General features: G+C 44.6%; 1 protein-coding gene across 20 annotated transcripts in view; it reads left to right on the plus strand.

Moving 5' to 3' along the window:
• Positions 1 to 18,582, plus strand: part of FER (FER tyrosine kinase) — a 432,887-nt gene that overhangs the window by 121,029 nt on the left and 293,276 nt on the right. For all 20 annotated transcript variants that reach the window (XR_013635792.1, XM_073344641.2, XM_078852827.1 and 17 more), the window contains 2 exons: positions 87 to 209; positions 9,195 to 9,384. Coding sequence is in view for 19 of the 20 variants with exons in the window: in XM_073344641.2 (XP_073200742.1) it covers positions 87 to 209; positions 9,195 to 9,384 (313 nt within the window). In the remaining variant the exon portion in view is untranslated. The remainder of the gene's footprint in view (positions 1 to 86; positions 210 to 9,194; positions 9,385 to 18,582) is intronic.

Raw genomic sequence — 18,582 nt, forward strand, 5'->3', positions numbered from 1 at the left:
AGCAACACATACACATGTGCACAGTTTGTATTGTATGTATGTAGTAAATGCATATTTTTGATTTGTACAACTGACCTGTATTCTAGGTTGAAAACAGTAGTAGAAGAATTGATTCAGACACAGCAGACGCTTTTGAACAAAGAGGAGCTTTTGTTGGAACTAGAAAAGAAAATAGAAGAATCTTCTAAGACCTGTGAAAAAAAATCAGAGTAAGTGTGGCAAAGATATTGGAAGGTGAAAATTTTAAAGAAAAAAGTTGTTTGTATTGTAATATGCAGTTCTTCTTTGAGTGATTTGCACATGTCTGTTCCACTTCAAGTTTGTGCGTTCCCAGTGCCCCATTTTTTCCCGTAGTGGTATCCGTCAGGGTGGCGCATTTGCTTTCAGCACACTCGTCCTATGGATTGATGATATAAAGGGCGGAGCTGTCATGACCCTCTCTCTCTCTTCCCCCCATTCCTCCTTATTAGCTGTGATCTGTAGTTGGAGCATGTCAACTTGTTTATCCAAGTTTCCCCACACTATCATTGGTTTTCAGTCTATATGTATATGGTTAAGTAGTATATATGTTTGGAGGGCGGGGGAAGGCATTCTTGTTGTTTAGTGGCACTCATCATTGTACTGAGTCTAGGTTTTCTTCATTTTTTTTTTTCTTGGTTTTCCAACAGAGACACTCTTAGTGCAAATGTTTATGCTCAGTAGTTGGGGATGCCTTTTAGCTCAGGCTTTAAGTCTTGTGCCAGTTGCAAGAATCTCTTGGTGAGTGACTCTTGCTCCAAATGTCTGGGTGAGGTCCACATTCAAGACCGGGGCCAGATCTATAGAGATTTAAAGTGTTGTATAAAAAACAGGGACGTGAGATTCCATATTCTTATGGAGGCTGTCTTGCATCAGAGCCTTCGTGCTTAGTGCGATGCGGAGTGCTTCCTTTTCAACAAGGAGTGTCTCTCCAGACATTGCTGTTTCCACCCCAGAGAAGATTGTTGGAAGGAAAGCACCTATCTTTTTCTCTGGTACTGAGGAGAAAGCATAAGAGATCTGGTCAGCACTGTTCCTCTAAGATGGGTATATGCAGTCTTGAGAGGAGATTAAGATCCCTGGCGTTATCTACCAGCAGAACAGTGGATAAGTGACTGTGCCCAGTACCAGCCTCTGCCTCACCCTTGTAAGAATTGTTCAATCTGGCAGTGGCTTCCGGGCTGTTGAGGCTGACTTTTACTGCCCTCAGTGCAGGTACAAAATAGATCAAGAAGGTCTTGCGGTGCTAACAAATCCTGAGGCTTATGCAACAGAAAGAGACTTGGTCTGTCTCAAGATGCTGGATTTTCCATTTGGGTAGGAGGTAAATCTACTGTTACAGGTACTTCTCCAGGCTCTGGCATGCTCACTGCCAGCAGAAGAGTCCCAAGTTACTTCAAGGCAGGGGCAGCAGATCACAGTACCGTTGATGGTCAAGTTCTTGAAACGCCTAACTCTTTCTCATACTGTCCAATCCAGGAGTAAACCTAATATGTTGTCCCTGGTACTGACATCATCCAGCAGATGTTCTCTGTCTCAGGCACCAAGAGGCATGGCACCAGATCCTCCAGATTCTGTTTAAGTCTAAGGTTAGCTCTTGTGCACCATTTTCCTGGGATGGAAGGGCCATTGCTGTCATCAGGAGAATTACCATCCAAGTACCTGTCTGATTTTTGGAAGTTGTTCCAGAGACTGAGACATAGGGAGCGGTTATGGCTGGTGTCCTGTGCCACACTGCTAGCTCTGGGGCATACCTGCTACTTCATGGTCGTCCCCAGTTCCTTGTCCTGTAGTCACCTAGCAGATAGTAAGCTAGATCCTCTGAAGCTATTCAGGCTTCTGTCTCTGATACCGATATTGGTAGTGAGTAAGAAACACAGGCTCATCTAAACTCTGGTACCGGTAGCCTCACCATTACCGGAAGTTCAAACTTAAACCTTTTGAATTAATCCTCCTTGTCACTGGATAAGATTATGGTATCTGGGGATTCCTCTTCTTTCTTTGACAGCTTCACAGGATATCATGAAATGTAAGAGAGACGCTAGATCTTTTGATATTCAAGATGAGGTAGTTCAGGAATGCTCCCACAGACTGGTTGACATACTCAGTTCTGCGGGGCCTTTCGGAATTCCGGCCATTTTGTATCTTACAAAGTCCTTCTGGCAGACACTGGCTTCTCTGCCCCAGACACACACGAGAACCAAGTGTATGTCTGTACTGTAATTAGACATGGATGACTGGGCTGGGCCAGTCGGGCTCGGGCTTGCAAGGCTGTTTAGTTGTACTATTGACTTTCAGGCTCAGGCTGCAGCCTGAGCTTTAGGACCCTCCCACCTTGAAGTTTCCTAGAGCCTAGGCTCCAGCCCGAACCTAAATGTCTACACCACAATTAAACAGCCCCTTAGCCCGAGCTCTGTGAACCTGAGTCAGATAGCACAGCCCAGCCATGGGTTTTTAACTGCAGTGTCATGTCCCTTCTCAATGATATGAGCATTTTTACAGGCACCTCCCCCAGGTTCCTTAGTGGTATCAGAGTTGAGTTTCTGCTGCCCCAAAGGGCCAAAAAGAAAAGAAGCTAGTCCTTTTTGGTAGAAAGGCTTATTCAATATCTGGTCTTCAATATCATATCTCCATTCACCGATCCTTATTGGCTAGATACGATTTCTCACACTGGAACAGCATGCTGAAGTTCTCGGACAAGTTGCCAGAGGAGACTTGGTGTGACTTTCAGGTCATGGTAGAGGAATCTAGTGGCTCGAAATTCACTGCAGGCAACCTTGGATGGCAGCTATAGAGTCATGGTGTCTGTCCTAGGCACAGATGTTCCTGGCTGCAGTCATCTCGTCTCTCATCAGAAGTTCAGCAAACAAGCCAGGACCTTCCCTTTGAATGTCATACCCCCTTCTCTCAAAAGACTGATGTGGTGTTGCATAGTTTCAAGGATTCCAGGGCCATATTGAAAGCCGTGGGTATTTACACACCTCTTCCTAAAAGAGAGTAATTCTGACCTTAGTCTCTGCATAAGTATCCCTATCAGTTCAGAAAATGGGGCAAGACACTCAAGAGAAGACCATCACCTGCTCGTCCTAAAGCAGATTTCTCAAGTCAGGGTGTGGCCTCTGGGCAGACTATTTGACAGCTTTGTTGAAGACAAGGGTACTTGCTCACCATGTTATAGTTTCTCCCACCCCTATTTTTTTTCAATAGGTTATCCCACTTCCTACAAACTTGAGCCCTCATTGCCACTGCTCAATGGGTTCTAAGCCCCGTAGAACTGGAATACATCCTGCAGTTTATTTCTGTTCTTCCTTCCCACTTCCCTCCCTTGTCCTTCTTCAGGGACCATTTTCTCTTCAAGATGTACAGTCTCTTTTACCAGTGGGAGCCATAGAGGAGGTAGTCTCCTCTCCCTTGAGGGAAGGGTTCTATTCTCTCCATTTTCTGATTCCAAAGGGAAAAGGAGGTCTCAGGCCCATTTTGGACTTGTGAGATTTAAACAAATACATAGTTAAAAAAAATATTTTGTGGTCACCCTGGCTGCCATTATTCTCTCTCTAGCCCCCACTGGTACACTTTCCTTGACTTGAGTAATGCATATTTTCACATGACTATCCATCAGAGTCACAGAAAGTTCCAAAGATCTGTGTTCCTGCCACCTCCATCGGGTGGGGTGGCAGGAGATAGGGGGATGCAGGCCCACCTGACTCCACTACATCCCAGTCCAGGGCCCTAACAGTGGTTGAGTGGTGTGCTGTTGGATCAGCGGGGATCCAGCTGCAACATGCTGAACCTGACTCAGGCAGCAACCCAGCCGGATCGTAGTCGTCTGTCCCTGGAAAACTTCCCACCCTTCCTTCGGGGTGTATCTGGATCTCTGGGTTGTCCTCCGTCGCCCCGTGCTAAACTGCAAGTGGTAATCCCAGCTGCTCCTCAGCATCGGGCATGTCTGGTAGCTCAGGCAGTTCAGATGAGTCTTCAGGGCATCAGAAGTCCTCAGCAGGCTCAGGCTTCAGAAGCAGGGTGGAAGCTTCTGCTTCCCTCAGTGGCTTCCCCCCAAATGAGCTACAGGGCCTGCCTTTTATATTTCCTCTTGCTGTCCTACGCCTCTGCTTCTGGCATGGCGGGTATGGCTTTCCTGGTTCCGCCCACCGGGGGGGTCTGGCCAATCCTCACTGTCAATCTCCGAGGGAGGCCATGCCTGTCTGCTACAGATATTCCCCTATCTGGACAAGTGGCTATCTTGGGATTGTTTCAAGCACAAAGTAGAAGTTGGTTTCACCAGATGCAATCCCTTTTCCAGTAACTGAGCCCATTGATTAGTGAGGACAAATTGTTGTTTTTTTTCCTTCCAGTTCAGAGAACAGCATTTATAGTGGTGATCCTCGACTCTACATTGGCCAGAATATTCTTGCCACAAGCCAGGTTCTAGATAATACTATATATTTGTGTGTCGCTTAAAAGCCCCTCTGCCCACAATAGTAAGAAGCTGTTTAAGACTTTTGGGGCAGATGGCTTCCTGCATGTACATGAACCAGCATGCCAGACTTCACCTCAGAATGTTGCAGGGCTGGACGAAGTCAGTTTATTCCTCATCTCATCATCTGTTGGACATGCTGATTCGCATACCTACAGAAGTCGTAACCTCACTAGATTGGTGGAAGGATCCTACCATCATGTGTATGGGAGTTCCCTTTTCCTCTCTGTCCACAACTATAATTATGGATGCTTCATATCTTGGTTGAGAGGCTCACTTAGGGAGCCTGCATACCCAAGGTCTGTGGATGGATCAAGATCTCACCCTACACATAAATGTATCAGAGTTGGCAGGCAATTTGTCTGGAGTGTCAGGTGTTCATCCTTCATATCAAGGAGGCTACCTTACAAATCCTCACAGACGATATTGTGGCGATGTTGTGCGTGAACAGAGAGGGAGATGCCAGATCTGATCATCTCTGTCAAGAAGTGATAGATCTATAGGACTTTTGTATCAGCAGTGCAGTATATCTCATAGTCCCCCAACTTCCTGGTGTTCAGAATAGCTTGGCAGATTTTCTAAGCTGAACATTCAGGAAAGACCACAAATGGTCTTTCAAACCAGAGGTTGAGAGATTCATCCTTCAGTCTTAGAGGGTCCCAGAGATAGACCTGTTCATTATTTGAACAGAAAATGCAACTTGTTTTCTTGTAGGGCGTGGCACGGTCTGGGCTTCTTAACAAATTCTTTCCTTCTCTCATGGAAAGCAAAGGTGCTATATGTCTATTCTTCTATTCCTGTGCCCCACAAAGTGTTATGCAAGCTCAAGCAGGACTGAACTCTCATGATCCTCATAAAGCCAGCCTAGCGTTGTCAGTATTGGTTCTTCAGTCTGCTAAATTTCTATCAAGTTGAATATCGCAACCTCAGGAACCTGACCTATCACAGAACCACAGTTGGAAGATGCATCCCAACCCATGCACCCTTCGTCATAAGGTGTGGACGCTCAATGGTTAACATCTCAAGAGGCTGAGTGTTCTGTGGATGTGCAAAACATTCTTATAAACAGTAGGAAGTTATCCACTAAATATGCTTACCTGATGAAGTGGAAGAGTGTCCAACTGGTCTCAGTAGAAGTTTATTTTTCTGATCCTGTCTTCTATCCAGCATATCCTGGATTATTTGCTTCACTGGAAACATCAAGATCTCTCTGTAAATTCTGTCAGCGTTTACCTGGCAGCTATCTCCATATTCCACCCACCAATCTGTGGTAGATACATGTTTTCTAATCCTAAAACCATTAAATTATTTCAGGTGTGGACAGACTGTACCCTTATATAAGAGATCCCATTCTCCCATGGGACTTGAATTTGGTACTGTCTATGTGACAGGATCCCCAGGGCGCAGCCTGGGACTGCTTTGCCCCCTTAACTCTCCAGCCTGGGCTGTCTCTCACAATGTCGTGACAAGCAGCAAACTCCTCCAGGTGCTGTGATCACTCAGCACAACTATATGTGGAGCCCCACACCCAGCTGGATTGCATGAATGCTCTCAGAGCCACTCATGAATCACACAGAGAAAGGCACCAGCCAAATCCCTCCAGCTCCCAGCCTTGTACCTCAGGAATATACCGTCTTGCTCTGTTCAGGATGAGCAGTGCATATTTATTAATTGGTTCACCACTTCATCAATGGAAAGTGGATATACACCAGCCTTTACAAACCTGAGCAGATTTACCACACACTTCAGGCAGACTCACTGGTAAAGATAAACAGTTAAACAAATCTGTTGACTACAAAAGATAGATTTTAAGTGTTTATAAATGATAGGCAAAAAATCAGAGTGATTAGCAAAATAAAATAAAATATAAGCACGCAGTCTAAAGTCTCAACCCTATTAGACTGGGCAACATCTAGATTAAGCAGTTTTTCTCACCCCACTGGATATTGCAGTTCATAGTGCACAGGTTTCACCCTTGGGCCAGTCTCCTGTTGGAGTCTTCAGTCTTTTTCTGAGTGTGTCTGTTGCTTGCAGCACAGGTGGGGACAGGAGAAAAGGCTAAGCATGGAACCTCTGAGTTCTGTTTTATACCCTCAGCCCCACGTGTTTGGAGAACACAAGTCCAGGCATGTCTGGTGGGCATTGCTGAGTCCCCAGGCAAGGTTGAGTAATTTCCCTGGTGTGGCCTTATGCAGGTGAGTCAGTGAATTGTAGCTTCCTTGCTGAACAGTGGCTGTTGATGGGTTGTTTGACACCTGCCCGGGCATTGGTTATTTTCCTTGGCATTGTCTGGAGAGCTAGTATCTGGGAGCTTCCCAAACCCACAGCATATTTTAGTGACACCATACAACACAATTCTCATAACTTCATATGCATTCATGATATACATATTTTGATAAAACAGTGACTTTCAGTAGATCATAATCTTTCCCCCTGATACCTCACATGGCCTGTTTAATATGCAATATCTCAATTATATATAAATAAGGAATAAGGAGGTTACAGAATGCTCCCACAAAGTATAGAGTGTCACAATCTACACTCATGGATCCATGTTTGAAGCTGATGGCCACCACTTCTTTGTTACATCTGTCTGTAAAGGTAGCCTTTTTGGTGGCCAAAAAGTCTGTGACGTGGGTGACCCAGTTATATGCTCTGGCTGCTGATCCTCTATGTGTTACAAAAAAATCACAGTTTTTGTGTGTTATGCTGAATGGAGTCATCAGCTTACATTACAGTGGTTACAGGATTGCAGTGGATGAGAAGTTGGATATGAGTCAGCAGTGTGTCCTTGTTGCCCAAAAGGCTAACAGCATATTAGGCTGCATTAGTAGGAACATTGCCAGCAGATCGAAGTAATTATTCCCCTCTATTTGGCACTGGTCAGGCCACATCTGGAGTATTGCATCCAGGTTTGTGCCCCCTACTACAGAAAGGATGTGGACAAATTGGAGAGAGTCCAGCGGAGGGCAATGAAAATGATAAGGGGACTGGAGCACATGACTTATGAGGAGAGGCTGAGGGAACTGGGCTTGTTTAGTCTGCAGAAGAGAAGAGTGAGGGTGGATTTGATAGCAGCCTTCAACTACCTGAAGGGGGGTTCCAAGGAGGATGGAGCTTGGCTGTTCTCAGTGGTGGCAGATGACAGAACAAGGAGCAATGGTCTCAAGTTGCAGTGGGGAAGGTCTAGGTTGGATATTAGGAAACAGTATTTCACTAGGAGGGTGGTGAAGCACTGGAATGGGTTAACTAGGGAGGTGATGGAATCTCCATCCTTAGCGGTTTTTTAAGGCCTTGATTGACAAAGCCCTGACTGGGATGATTTAGTTGGTGTTGATCCTGCTTTGAGGAGGGGATTGGACTAGATGACCTCCTGAGGTTTCTTCCAACCCTAATCTTCTATGATTCTATGATTAAACTTTTTTCCAGCTCTGATTATCGAGCTTCTAGCCTCTATCTTGAAACTGAAGTTATAAGAACTGATAAATAGAATTGGGGTTGCACTTAGTTCCTCTTACCCCCCACCCCATTGTTTCCACCCTCAGTCAAGATTTAATTGACCCCATGACAGGTGGATACCATTACTTTCCAATAAGAGTGAACTGGTGCATAATAGCTTAAATAATATCTTAATGAATAAAACAATGAACACATAAGTTAGTATGAGCTTTGAGAGGGCTGAAGGCAGTCATCTTCTTCTTAATGCATTAAATACTATTGAAAAAATACCAAAAGCTTTAGAAGTTTGCCTTTTCCGTTATTTTTCACTATGCTAATTAGATAATTTCCAGTTAGCTAAATTCCACACAATTAGCTAATGAGATGCTTGCACTTCTAGTGAACCTGGGTGAATCCTTCTTACTATTTTTTATTTTAATCACAGGCTCTTAACAGAATGTCTGAAGAGTTAAAATAGTGTTGTTTTATCTACACGGCTTTAAATTCAGTGTTTTCACCTCTTTTCTTATTATATGTGTTTTTTATTATTTATTAATTACATACTAAATACTGTAGAAACATAGATTAAAATCTCTATCCAGGGATCTTAAAATCTTAAATACAAAACCAAAACAACCCTCCCTCAGGATTTTCCTTCTCCCATGTACATACGTCTTTGTGTCACCTGAGCCCAGCTCACACAAAATGAAGACATTTCAGAAAAAGGGATAATAAAATCTTTGGTACTTGCCTAAATTTAGAATGCACATTCTAGGATTTCCATAATTGAGTATGCCTTTTTTCTCTGTATGCTGCTCAAGACTAGAAATAATGTACTTGATTTGGTGAATTTTAAAGGATGAAAAAAGAACAGGCATTTCCTCAATTCCATTTTACTAATGGAAAAGTTTAAAGAAAACTGTTTTTACTAACTGTGTAGTTCCTTTGAGAAAGAAGGGGAGGCGACAACATATAAGCTTGCTGCACTTTGTTTTTATTCTCCTCCTGGTTTTGAAAGCTTTCTGATATTTGACTTGTTCATGCATTGAAGGACTTAGAGCAGTTAACATAAGTGAGATCTCTTCCTGTTTTTCAAAGAAGCAGTAACTTGGGTATCCTCCAGTTGAGATAAGTGGGTGGGAAAGGTAGAAAAGGGAAACCAAATTACCAATTACAAAAATGTTTTCCCCAATATTGTTTTGATAAGAAAAACTCATTTTAAAATAATCAGTCTTTAATTTGTGCTTCTCCTTTTTCTCTTCAGCATTGTGCTTTTGCTGAGCCAGAAACAAGCACTGGAGGAACTCAAGCAAACAGTTCAGCAATTAAGATGCACTGAGGCAAAATTGTCAGCCCAGAAAGAACTTCTAGAACAAAAAGTTCAGGAGAATGATGGGAAAGAGCCACCTCCAGTAGTAAATTATGAAGAAGATGACAGATCAGTCACTTCGATGGTAAGTCCCGTGCTTATACTGAACCATGCAGCCACTCATGCTGTTGAATTGCTCATCTTTGGGGTCAGAGGCCTGACTGCTTAGCAAAGAACATCGTATAGTTGCAGGCAGCCAACTGAGAGGGAGTCATAGTACCATCTAGAGGGACCAGCCAACTCTATTGATTGGCTGGGTCTTTCTCCATCTGTGAACTTTTGAGGGGATGGTGAAAACTACCTTTGCCTCATATTCAGAGAATGTATTCAGGGGAGAGGGTGGACTGTCTTTCCACTTAACAGCAGGTAGGGGACTGTAAATACAATTGCTTGTTCTATTGCAATTACTGCCCATAAAATCATTCTGGAGCAGAGATGTAGCAGAGTGTATCACTGTTTTAGGGAGTTCCCATTAGTCAGTAATGAAGAACTGCAAATATCTGTACACCTATAATGTGATTTTTTGAGAATAATTTAATAAATCATTGTAAGTTGTCTTTTGTTGGGCTATTGGTCAAAATAATAGACTGCTCCAGTAGTGTATTCTTGAGCATTGCTTGCTTCATATGCTGGAAGAGGGTAATTACAGCAGTTAGACAAGCAGGAGTACTTCACAGACCTCTATGCTGAAGAGATTCTGTTTATGTTGGGGAGGCAAGTAATGTTAGCCTTTCCTTGTCAGCTACCTGTAAAGTCAGGAAGATGTGGTAAGCTAACTAACTGCTTCAATAATGTGGGAGGAGAGAGATTTGCATGCCAAACCATGTAAGAAAATGGCAACAAGCCAGGATGTTTCTAGATTTCTTTGGCACGAGAGGGTGTGTGAGAAAATACGGTTAAATGTTCTAGCTTCATTATGAAACTAGTGAGTTGGCTTGGATTTTGGAGTTTGTAGAAACCCTACCCTCAGTGACCTTTGGACAAACTTTATCATTTGGTTTATGTTCATGAAACCCAAGAGGACTTTAGGCAGATGTACATAAAACTGTCTGCTCCAAATCTTAATGTTAAAATTAAAAACTCTCATAAAAAATGATTGATTTAGGTAAGATGTTCATTAAATTACAACTTAGTTCTCAGTTTTTAGACTTCCCCACCCTTTATATTATAGTTTGTTGTGTTGGCAAAGCTGAAATTTCCTATTTTGTCTCAGGCTAATCAACAAAAATATTAGAAATCATAACTACATGAATTTTTTTAGTCAGTGTCCTGTGTTCCTTCTATATGGTGCAGGTCAGCTTTTGTGCTGCCACTTTCAAAATACTCTCTGTATCTGTTGTGACTGAGTGCTGAGATCTGACATGTGGGTCAGCACTCTGATCAACATAACCTCAATTAGTGTCCCCCAACCCCTGATAATGGCTGATTGAGTCATTAACTAATCAGAAGGAGAGTGTGGGGAGTAAGAAACTAATTAGCCCTCAGCTCACCATCCTGAAAAAAAGCCTTAAGGAAATGTTTCAGAGAGAGGAGGACAGGGCTAGCTGAGCCTGGAATGAAGGAGCTCCCTAGAGAGAGGGAGACTGCCTTTCCTCCTAGGGCCCTAGTCAATGCAGGCTGAAAGAAGTAGAGCTTAAAACTGTGGTGTTGCACTGTACTACTGTTAGTGGACAGGTTTTAGAATAAAATACAGCCTGCATGCAAGATGAAAGTGGGTCTGAGCAGTTTCTGGGGCATCAGAGGTGAGGGACACAGTGTGACTCTGTCTCACACTCTAATTTTGTACATGGTTATATGAGCGCACACGCTGCGCTTCACTTTTGTTCTTGGCTGCACACGCACCATTATAGCAATTTGAATATTAGCCGCTAGCAGACAAGATACTTAAAAATTGGGTTATGGCTTTGGACCTCATGGAAAGGTCTGAAGTAAACCATCCAACTTTTTTTAAATGATCAGATGACGTGTGTGTGTGTGTTTATATATCTGGAACCAATTGGACTGTTAGCAGGAACTTGGCATAATTGGAAGGCTTAGGGCTAGTCTACACTAGAAGTGCTATGGTAGCTCAGCTGTGCTGTTGTAGTACATCCGGTGAAGATACTCTAGGCCAACTGGAGAGAGCTCTCCCGTCGCCATAATAACTCCATCTCCATGAGAGGTGGTAGTTATGTCAGCAGGAGAAGCTCTCCCTCTGACATAGTGCTGTCTACACCGGTGCTTAGGTGTAATTTCTGTCGCTCAGGGGTATGGATTATTCACACCTCTGAGCAATGTAAATTATATGAAAGTAAGTGGTAGTGTAGACAAGCCCTTAGTTTCTAGGCTTTCTAATGATCCCACACAGAAGCCCCACTTCACCCACTAAATGACTGCAGATATAAAGAAATAGAAATTACACTAGCTAATGTTTTTGAACAGAATTAATTTCAGTAAAATATCCAAAATAAAATGCTATTGTAAACACTATTAAGTTTGTGTTATATGTGGGCTTTGGAAGAACTAACTTCAGAAGTCAAGGTTGGAAGAGATTTTCTTAATGTTCTAACCAGGCAGTGATACTAAAGTATTTATAAAAACTGGTGCTGTGTAGCCAGTCCAAAGCTTCAGAAGACATTTTTTTTCTGTATTTTGAACTATTTTTTCCCTCATCCCCTTCTCTCCCTCCTGGCCTGCGCAAATCTCTGTCTTTTTCTAGCCATGCAACATGGATTCTCATCCAAATACTTGATTACATTTTTTGTAATGAACATTCTTCTTTGAGTGCTTACTCATGTCGGTTCCATTCTAGGTGTGTGCATGCCCATGTGTACAGTTGTCAGAGGTTTTTGCCTTTGTGGTATCCGTAGGATCGGCTCTGGCACCCTCTGGAGTGCCGTGGTCATGTGTTGGCATATCAGGCACCGCCACCCTACACCCTCTCAGTTCCTTCTTACCAACTGTTATGGTTGGTCGGTGCGCCTTCCCCTTGCCTAGCAAGAGGATAGCGGTTCTTCCTGTACTTCGTTTCTCAGTGCCCTGTAAATAGTTTGTTTACAGTTACTTAATAAGTAGTTGTTAAGTAGTGTAGTTAGGGAGTTAGTCCCAGCGGGGACTTTGTCCCAGGTGTGGCATGCCCCGGTCTCTGTGTTTTAACCCCTGTTCTGCCTGCCACAGGCCTCTGCCTGTGAGTGACCCCCATAGCAGCTGTCTGAAGTGCTTGGGGGAATTACATTTAAAGGTCAGGTGTCAGATTTGTAAAAACTTTGGTCCAAGAACCCAGAAGGATTGTGATATTTGTTTGAGGCTTAGAGGCTGCACTTCACCCAGCGTCTGAGCCCTACCAGCAAGACTCTATGCCCAGCATGTAGTCCTTAGTTCGTAGTGCACCCCTGGCACCGGGATTGGCCCGGCACCGCTTCCCCTCGCCGAGGCCCAGAAGGGGTCAAAAAAACAGGACTCCCCGGCCCGAGGAAAAAGGGGGAAGTGACATCAGGCAAAGGACCTAATTCGGGCCACCACCCACACCAGAGTCAAATAGGGTGCCTCTCTGATTGGACCCACTAGGTCCCCCAGAGATCTGCCGCTGACTCCTGGGAGTGGCAGGGGACAGAGACTCACTAATAGGCTGCCATGGAGCCTCCATGACGTTGGATCCGGCGAAGGCTCCCTACAGGGGCAAGCCAACTATAAGAGCCCCCCAGAGGGCTGGTGAATGCCATCGGTCCTTGAAGCTGAGGCGGAGTTCCCTGTCTCTGCAGTGGAGGGCTCTGGTTGGCTGGCACCGCGTTTGCGATCTCCATCAACTAGACACAAGTTGCTCAGAGGGAGATGTTGGACACTGTACATCTGGCACCAATCGACCTCACATCCACCAACTCCATGGCACAGATCCCCGTCTCCCAGATCTCTGGGGCAGTACCAATCTTCCTGTTCCCAGCACTGATCCCCAGGAATACGTTCCTATGCACTGCTCACCTACGGCGACAGTTAGACATCAAACTCCGGCATCGACGGCCCCTCCATGGTCTTTGGAAGGGGATTCCTCCGGGTCAGATCAGGAGTTCAGCTCCTTGCTGAGGCAGTAGTGGCCCGCTTGGGCATCAGAGACCGCATCAGCCTTCACGATGCTGACCTGGCAGCTGGGTCAGTGGCCGGGTCAGTGGTCTTACTGGAATGCGTTGGGCATGCCAGTTGCTGATGCCCCTCTCTCACCACTCTTCAGTGGCCACTTCAGAAAAACAGCCTATGGCACTGGGCTCGGTGCACGGAGCGGAATAGGACACTGGGGGAAAGGAGTGAATACCCATCCCTAAAGTCCCTTCCTCCATGGGGAATGATGTTCCAGGCCCTCCCCTGGTGGTTCAGTCATCCTCTTCGTCGCCTGATGAGGCAGTGGCTGGACCATCTCGCGCTAATCCACCTGATAATTTCAAAGAGTATCAAGCTCTGTTCCGAAGGGTGGTCATGAGCTTGAGCTTGGAGGTGGAGATGTCGGAGCAGTCGAACACCTTGTTTGATATGCTCTCTGCAGCAGCCCCCTCTCAAGTTGCGCTGCCAGTACATGAGTGTGTCCTAAAAATAGCTAAAGCCTTCTGCCAAATTCCGTCCTCCATCCCTCCCACCTCCATAAAGGCTGAAAAGAAGTATTTTGTCTTGGCCAAGGGGTTTTAATACTTATATACCCATCCGCCCCCAGGTACGCTGGTTGTCTGCGGCCAATGAGAAGGACAGGCAGAGGCAAACCAGTTCTACCCCAAAGAATAAAGAAGTCAAAAGACTGAACCTTTTGGGGAGGAAGATTTATTCAACGGCCAGCCTTCAATTCAGGGTGGCAAACCACCAGGTGGTAGCGGGGAGATATAACTTTAATCTGTGTGACTCCCTCAGGAAACTTAAGGATTCTGTGCTCCTGGATTTGTCCCGAGAGTTTGTAGCTCTAGTAGAGGAGGGCACGACAGCGGCCAGATGTTCCCTCCAGATGGCCTGGGACGCAGTTGACTCGGCGGCCAAGGTGGTCGCATTGGCCATGATTGAGGCGCAATTCATGACTTCAAACGCGGGCCTGTCCCAGGAGATGCAGTCCTCCATTCAGGACCTCCCATCTGTTGGGAATGAACTCTTTGTAGAACAGACGAATGTGAGGCTGCATGGGCTTAAAGCCCCACTGGCCACCCTCTGTTTGCTGGGCATGCATATGCCACAGTTGGCGAGGAAACAATTCAGGCTTCCCCCACCTCCCAGGCCTTGGCCATCTTAGCAGGGCTCCGCTAGGAGAAGGGACAGAAACACAAGTTTCAGTCGTCGCTGTCCATCCATCTCCTGCTCACTAGCTCAGCCTGGCCCTGCAGAACACCTGGTGGGCCAGAAGTGCTTGTTTTGATGGTGCACTCAAGAGCAACACCCCAATTAATATGGATCCACCTTACCCCTTTCTCGACTGTTTACGTCTCTTCCATCTGGCCTGGTTGCAAGTCACATCAGACTGCTGGATTTAGGAATAATAGATCTGGGCTACACCCTGCAATTCTTGGCTATACCCTCCCTCCCATTCCTGTTCCCCGTCCCTCTTCAGGGACCCTTCTCATGAGCAACTCCTCATTCAGGAGGTCGAAAATCTTCTGCAGCTGGGGATGGTGGAGAGGTCCCTCGGGAAATGAGGTGGAAAAGGGTTCTATTCCTGCTACTTTCTAATCCTGAAAGCAAAAGGGGGCCTAAGACCCATTCTGGACCTGCAGCAACTCAACAAATACACCGGACCCTCGCTAGAAGGCGGGATTTGGGATCCATGCCAAGTACAGCGTTATAGCAGGGACCGCATTAAAATGAAATTACTGTTGTCAAGGTTCCTCCCCCACTCTGAACTCTAGGGTACAGATGTGGGGACCTGCATGAAAACCTCCTAAGCTTACTTTTACCAGCTTAGGTTAAAACTTCCCCAAGGTACAAATTAATTTTATCCTTTGTCCTTGGAATATCCACTGCCACCACCAAACTCTAACTGGGTTTACTGGGAAACGTAGTTTGGACACGCCTTTCCCCCCAAAATCCTCCCAACCCTTGCACCCCACTTCCTGGGAAAGGTTTGGTAAAAAGCCTCACCAATTTGCACAGGTGACCACAGACCCAAACCCTTGGATCTTAGAACAATGAAAAAGCATTCAGTTTTCTTACAAGAAGACTTTTAATAGAAATAGAAGTAAATAGAAGTAAAGGAATCACCTCTGTAAAATCAGGATGGTAGATACCTTACAGGGTAATTAGATTCAAAACATAGAGAATCCCTCTAGGCAAAACCTTAAGTTACAAAAAAGACACACAGACAGAAATAGTCATTCTATTCAGCACAGTTCTTTTCTCAGCTATTTAAAGAAATCATAATCTAACACATACCTAGCTAGATTACTTACTAAAAGTTCTAAGACTCCATTCCTGGTCTGTCCCCGGCCAAGACAGAATATAGACAGACACACAGACCCTTTGTTTCTCTCCCTCCTCCCAGCTTTTGAAAGTATCTTGTCTCCTCATTGGTCATTTTGGTCAGGTGCCAGCGAGGTTACCTTTAGTTTCTTAACCCTTTACAGGTGAGAGGATTTTTCCTCTGGCCAGGAGGGATTTTAAAGGGGTTTACCCTTCCCTTTATATTTATGACAACTGTATACTGTAAATGTCACATCCATAAAGTATAGAAAACCTTAGAAAATAAACTCCTACTTGAAGGAAACAATAAACGAGAAAAAAAGTGTTGCTTTATTAGAGATTTAAAGTAGACGTTACAATAAGCTAGTCTAGTTTTTCTTTAAAAAGTCGCTGAGTTGCTTCTGCTTCTTGCTGCTGTGCTGCTTCCGCTTAGCAGACTGCAAAAGACTATGTAGCTGCATAATTTTTACAGGCTCAACGTCTTGCGTCTCAAACCATCTCAAAGTAATCTCTAAGCTGGCTATAGTTGCAGATGACGTCCACTTCATCTTCCTCTTCTTCTTCCACGGCGAAGACCAATTCTTCAGCTTCTGGAATGTTGTTTGGTTGTACTGCCTGAAGTATTTGGTCATCTGTTAACTTTCAGCAATGGGACAATATTCTTCTGCTTCATTGTTGCCTCTTACCCAGGACTCGATATTTTGTGGCAGAACAGTAACACAGAGCCTGGACAGTTGCTGGCACAGCTCCTCCATCTACTCCATGTCTGTTCTTCAACTTTCTCCTCTGTAAATCCCTCAAAGTTGAATTCCTCATCAGACTGTGATCTGCTTTCTTCATTTTCTTCCAGGAGCGGGTGGCCAAACGACTCTCTCAGTCCCACCATCTAATAGCGGTTTATCATTTCAGCGCGTAATAAATTCCAGGAATCGCCACCAATGTAAAAAGTTTTTTTTATAGTCAGCTTCTTCAGAAAATCGGTGACAGACAACTTGCTTTCTATCATTTGTCCATTTGTTCCATCGATAGTGCTGCTTAAAAATGGCGATAACACTTTGATCAAGCGGCTGGATTTTGGAAGTTGTGTTTTTAGGTAAGTATTCAACCCATATTTTACTGTCACGGGTTCTGAGTCTTTCGGCTGGACGATGTGCTGGACAGTTGTCTAGCAAAAGAACAGCCTTTTCTTCTAAGCGTTTTGCCCGCAAATGCTGTCGCACAGAAGGGACAAATGCGGTGAAGAACCGTTGTTCAAAAATCTCTCTTGTCATCTAGCAATTTTTGGAGTTCTTGTATGAAAATGGTGGGCAATTCACATTTAAAGCACCAAGGCATGTGAGACTTTCCAATGCACAATGGTTTTAATTTATGCTTGCCTGTTGCGTTCACACAAAACAATAAAGTAAAGTGATCTTTTGCCTGTTTATATCCTCCTTTCTTACGTTCATCTGTTCTGACAGTCAGGGTTTTATCAGGCAACATTGTATTATAATTTCCTGTTTCGTCTGCATTGTAAACCTGTTCCACCGAGTAACCCTTTGCCTATAAAATTTTCCTCAGCTTCACAGGATACAATTGCACGTCATGGTTGTCAGCAGAGCGTTTTTCTCCCGAAACAGCAATCTGAGAGATTGTGTCTTTTCTGAAATTGCCATAGACAACCTGAACTCGCCTTAAAATAGCTGAATTCGCCATTAAGTTCCCGGTCGAATTTTTCTGCTTGTATGGCTATAAGCGGACCACAGATTGGAATGCCTTTCTGCTGTTCTTGCACAAACCAAATGTACACCACAGAATCAAGATCTGCATCATTTGCTAAACAGGCTCGTTTTCTTTGAAGGCCATGCTTTTCATCCAGGTTATGAATGTAAGTTCCGAGCTTGTCAGCATTCTTTAGCCATCCACGAAAGGTGGACTCATTAATGCCAATATCGTGGCTGATCTTTGCCTGGGTTTCGCCATTTCTAAGTCATTCGATAGTGTCCATTTTCTCCTGCACCGAGTAAGCTTTCCTTTTGCCCAACATTTTTGACATCTTTCTAAAGATCAATACTATACCTGTAAATTTTTATTACATTACATTTGCATGGTGTTCTAGGCCTACAGCAGTTGTCTTAGGGCTTGTCTACACTACTAGATCGGGGTAGATCTAAGATATGCAACTTCAGCTACGTGAACAGCTGATGCTTTCCTGTGGACTGTGCTTTCGCTCCTCAAGCTGATGGAGTACTAGAGTCAACAGGAGAGCGCTAAGCGATTGTTTTATTGCATCTATACTAAAAAAAAAAAAATTATAGTGTACAGTACTTAAATTTGGGATCCATGGCCACGACCACGTTATATCCGAATTAGCGTTATATAGACGTGTGTTCTGATGAGGGTCCGGTGTATCTCAAGAAGTTGAAGTTACTCATGGTCTCCCTGGCCTCCGTCATTCCCTCCCTGGATCTGGGAGACTGGTATGCCGCTTTCAAACTCAAGGATGCTTATTTTCATATTTCCATCTTTCACAGACACAGACGGTTCCTCAGTTTTGTGGTGGGCTAGCACCACTTGCAATTTACGGCGCTACCCTTTGGTTTCTCATTGGCCCCGCGGGTATTCACAAAATCCATGGCCTTGGGAGCTGCTTATCTGAGACATTGAGGGGTCCAGGTCTATCCTTATCTCGATGATTGGCTCATCAAGGGCAGATCGTGGGATCTAGTGCAGAGGAATCTCGATCTGGTGCACTCCACCTGTCTCAACCTGGGCCTGTTAGTAAACAAAAAGAAATCAACCCTTACACCAGTGCAATAAATAGAATTCCTAGGGGCTGTCCTCTACTATAGGCTGTCCTCTTCTGAGCCTTCCTTTTGGAGACCTGTTTTCAAGCCATGTCAGA

This window comes from Lepidochelys kempii, chromosome 5 (assembly GCF_965140285.1).
Source record: "Lepidochelys kempii isolate rLepKem1 chromosome 5, rLepKem1.hap1, whole genome shotgun sequence".
NCBI lineage: Eukaryota > Metazoa > Chordata > Testudines > Cheloniidae > Lepidochelys > Lepidochelys kempii.